General features: G+C 47.8%; 1 protein-coding gene across 1 annotated transcript; it reads right to left on the bottom strand.

Annotated features, from left to right (window-relative positions):
- Nucleotides 1–32: 32 nt before the first annotated feature.
- Nucleotides 33–4,660, bottom strand: LOC109863351 (the record flags this gene model as incomplete). The annotated part of the gene is given in 3 exon segments (XM_020443601.1): nt 33–1,543; nt 1,546–2,600; nt 4,285–4,660. Coding segments are annotated over 3 exon segments (2,942 nt in total), but the record flags the coding sequence as incomplete, so codon positions are not given.
- Nucleotides 4,661–4,807: the final 147 nt, after the last annotated feature.

Genomic DNA, 4,807 nt, shown 5'->3' with positions numbered 1-4,807 from the left:
ATTGTGAGAGTTATTCTCTTAATTTTACACACCTCCCGCGCGCCACCGTCCGGAGTACGAACTACGTACGCGTAAAATTTCGGGCCACCGGATACAAACAACTCGATGTAACTACCACGGCCGTAGCCTTCGAGCTCGTCCGTCATATCGCCCAGGAAATTTCCCGTACGCGGCTCGTAGTCGCCGGGTTCTCCGCTGCTCACATAAATACACGAATCTGTATCGTAATAAAGAACGCGCTCGCCTAAACGTTCTAAACATTCGTACAGTTTCAATCGCGCCTGTGCCGTCGTGTACGCCGCTATTATCACATTAGTAATTGGAGAGGGTACGTCCGCCTCGTCCCGCATTCGCCACGAAACATATATTACCTTGTCATTCACAGGTAATATATCGGTTACCTCGTGCTCGGGGCTCGACAATAGCGATACGAGACGTTCCTGCGACTTTACCACCTCGGTACTCGTCAAGTTCGATTGTTGCCCGAATTTTCCCCAAAACGAATTGAAGCACAGCTTTGCGACCGAGCGTAAACCCGGATTTTGCGCAATGTTTGCTCTATCTAGAGCGATTCCCTCGATTGCTTTGTATTCTTGAAGATATCGTTCTTTAGATTGGTCGTCCACGCATTCGCTCGGCCATCCGCTCGCCTCTTGCTTCAATTTCAGAAAACAGTTTATGTATTCGGCAAATAATCCCCCCTGACGCGTATCAACGTCGTATCGGCTCGTCTCGTATTGCCATATTTCGCTCACTGCAGTCACGAGATAACCCTTTTCCACAACTTTGCGTAATTCACACGATACCCACACGCCTTCGAATTCGCGATCGCGCGGATTTTTGTGCGAGCACTGTGTTTGCGAGAAGTTTTCGCAGCAACTGCGGCACAAGGCAAACAACAGTTTGCCCTGCACGCGGTACGGGAGTACANGGTGAAAGAGATTGCGCGGAGGGAGCACTCTACAACGCACAAGCCCCTCGACCGCGGAAAAATTGACACCGGGCATCGCTCCGATGAGCGAGGCGCACTCTTTTTGTCCGACAAGAATTTTCGGATGTCTAATCGGGAAAGCGCCGGTTTTCAACACGTAAGGGTATAGAGAACACACGTCTACGTAACGTATTTTCTCCGTACCCGTAACTTCGCGCCGAATCGCGATGTTTCCCGTTCGATCGCCGAAAAACGCGTCACGCGGTGAAAGCGGTTCAGCCGCGAGCATCGGAAGTTGGACTAAAAACGCTCGCATTTTGCGATTTTCCCGCGTATTGTGATCAAACGCGCACTCCCATTTCTCCGTCACAATGTACTCTCGTTTGCGAAGACGTCATGACGTTGTCAGTGTACGCTCGTATCGCGAGTTCATCGTGTCGTACACTTCGCGTTCCCCCGTGCAGAGACGTTTGTCGCGTTCCGTTTTAAAACACACGGGACATCCGTGCCAAAAGCAGCCGTGGTATTGCAACACGTGACGCTCACCGTTCGCCGTCTCGTAATACCCGTCGACGGGAATGCCTCCGACTTCCGCGAGACGATGTTCCCGTGACCCGCGTGAACAATGATGCGGCCGAGCTCGCGCTCTTTCCACACCAGCCACTGCAGAGCTTTGCGGGATTGCGTATCCACGAGGCGATATTCGCCGCGAGGAATGACGCCGATCTCTTCCTCACGTAAAAAGTTTTTGCGGAAAACGCGCATACATGTGAAAGCGATGGTCGTGCATTCTTCGAACGGACATACGTTTCCGCGCTCGAGAAATATTTTGCGGAAGGCCATACACGCTCGCCGCAAGATATCAACGTCGTTACGACAATAACGAACTATCTCGCGTTGAAAGTTAAAAACTGCGTTTTCGCGCATCTGTTCCGCGTGACACGACAAAAAACGTTCGCGTTCTTCGCTAGACATACTATCCGGCGAGTAATATTCAACGGCTGGTAACGGACCGACGTACGACTGATTCGCGAGTGTGTTAAATAAATGCAGAAAATATCCCTTTTCCACCCCACCCCGCAAACCGAAAGCCTTCGGCAGAGCTGACAAACGCATCAGCATATAGTTGATACTGTCAATAAATTTCGCACGCCCGGCCGTTAATACGACGATCTTCGTCCCGTTTAATATTACTCGTGGATTCAAATCGACACGTTTTTCCGTGATGTAACAAAGGATGAACTGCGCGTCGAACGCCTTGGCGTTGTGCGCGATGCAGATAATCTGCTTGAAACATTTCGTCGTTCTCGTAACAAAATCGACGAATTGCCTCACCGGATCATCGCGGAACACGAATTCGTGCACACCGCACCACCGGCAACGTACCGTCATGTCGTCCTCGCCCGCACACGCGACGCAAATCTGCTGTGCGACGCAAAGAGTGGGCACGTGAATTTTCACAGACGCTGTACCTTCGAGCGTCTCATCCTGCCGAGTCTCGAAATCATAGAACACGAATGCGACGCGCGCGTTTTTCCCTTTGCCGGTGAAATCCTCGCGTGTAAAAGGTCGGATATAACAAAGATGGTTTACATCTTGACGCGAACTGCAAATGTTACAAAACACGACGCCGCATTCGTGCCTCGCACCCGCTGTTCTGTACAAACGCCTGCAATCGTCACAAAATTGCAAGGCGCTGCACACGCTCACGCGACCGTCTCCGTACGATTTTTCGGCTCGGTGACGCTCGAAACACTCGCGCCCGTAAAACATTATTTTACATTGCTCACATCGAATTAATTCTACTTCTTCTGTTTCGCACGACGGCACACCGCGACAACGTGGACATTTATGCGAGCATCATAGATGCCAGATCGTGCAGGACAGCAACGAGAGCAGCGAGGGGCAGAGCCCCCACCGCTCAGCTTCTCGATGCTACGCACACAAGCGAGAACCGCGTACGTGTGCGTGACGTCACGCTCGGTTATATGTATAACTTATTATACATATAATAAGTTCAATTACATATTATGTATATAGTTTTGTTAACAAATATATACATATATATACACAAATATACATATGTATATATACAATATATATATACAAACAAATATTAATATACTATGTATATACTATGTATATGTATATATGTATATATTTGTATGTTTCTTTATTTATTCCTCTGTTAATATTCTAAAATCTTTTTCTTACTGTTAAATATCATAGTAATAATTTATACAAAGAAAATATGTAATGTATATATTGAGATGGTTTATTTGTATCAATAATATCATATCTTTTTAAAAGATTACGAAGCTGCGTTTCGATATTTATTGCCAGTACTTAAAAAAATCTATATCTTCACGTCACATGTGCTATAGATTGTCAGCACTGGCAGTAAATATCGGAACGCAGCCTAAGTTTCGAAAAGCGTTGTCATATGCAACGTGCGTTGCCTTGTGGCCGGCTTGGTAGAAAGGAGACAGAAAATAATATGCCTGCACTCTTTCACAGCCGAGCGTGACGTCACGCACACGTACGCGGTTCTCGCTTGTGTGCGTAGCATCGAGAAGCTGAGCGGTGGGGGCTCTGCCTTTCGCTGCTCTCGTTGCTGTCCTGCACGATCTGGCATCTATGGCGAGCATCGATGAACTCCTCGTTCGGGAGGATAAGGCAGATTGCAAGGAATGCAATATCCCCTGCTCCCCGCCGCCGCTCTTAAATTTAAAATCGGGCAATAGTGACGCGAACCCTCGCAATAAAGAATATTTAANCGTAGCAAGGATTCGCGTCCGAGAGAGGCAAGCAACGCACCACCGTCATACAACAGTTTTCCGCCTTTCGCGAAAGTAGACGAGGCGTAAACAATTATAGCTANCCCCTCCCCGGCAAGGTACCGTTGAAATCGCTTAATTTCCCCAATACCACAGCCCTCCTCTGGAATTGTGACGCCTGCTCTCTCCACCAACTCCTGTGCCCATTGGCGTTGTAAGGAGGAGTTCGAACGTCTCATTGCATTCCATCGCTCATGTAGCTCGCCCGTGCGGGTGTTACCTCGTTCGAGGTATACCCGAGCGGCAACGAGTGAGCGAGAGAAACAGAGGTTGCCGCTATTTGTTATTGAAAGAATCGAGCATTTCTCGATTCCTTCCGCGCCCAAAGGACGGCCTCCTTTGCCCGGCAGAGAGTGGACGGTGCATACGCGTATTGTAAACGACGTAGCGATGTCTATCCCTCCGTTACTTTGCGCAACCGAACTCACGAGAGACCAAATATTCTCGTGAGTCAAGTCACGCGCAGGACGAAAAGAAAGACCCGCTGCACCGTTGGTCAAAGTCGCGGAGTCGAACCACACTCCAACGTAATCATTCGGCTCCGATAAATTTGTCGCGTATCTGTGAATTTCGCGAAATGCACCCTCCACCCATTCTACTATTTCAGCACCAGGCTGAATTTCACGGATCTCAAATATCGCCTCTCTCCTTATTACCCCGAATTTCTTAAATCTACGCGCGTTTTCCGTCCGTAATACAATACANGTATAATTATTATTATTATTTTCACCGATCTGTTCGCTTCTCTCGTCATCGGCAACACTGTCGGGGGTGGCGGGAGTAGCACTGGTGCTGCCGGTGAAACGTTCGACGTCGCTGCGCTCGTTGTTGCTGCCGTCCTTCTGTTTACTATTTTCTTGCGCAACATTTACAATTCCGCCCCCGTATTGCACTGTAAATACAAAAGCTTAATACAAAAATTTTCAATATATTAATAAGCGATTATCAAACGACGGTAAACGAACCAATTATTAGATATATTAGACAGACGTTTCAATTACGTTTGATTAAATCCATATATATATATATATATATATAT

Source organism: Pseudomyrmex gracilis, unplaced genomic scaffold (genome assembly GCF_002006095.1).
Source record: "Pseudomyrmex gracilis isolate BER0280 unplaced genomic scaffold, ASM200609v1 scaffold_4339, whole genome shotgun sequence".
Classification (NCBI taxonomy): Eukaryota; Metazoa; Arthropoda; class Insecta; order Hymenoptera; family Formicidae; genus Pseudomyrmex; species Pseudomyrmex gracilis.
Note: the sequence above shows the minus strand (reverse complement) of the source record. Positions and strands in the feature narration are given on the sequence as shown.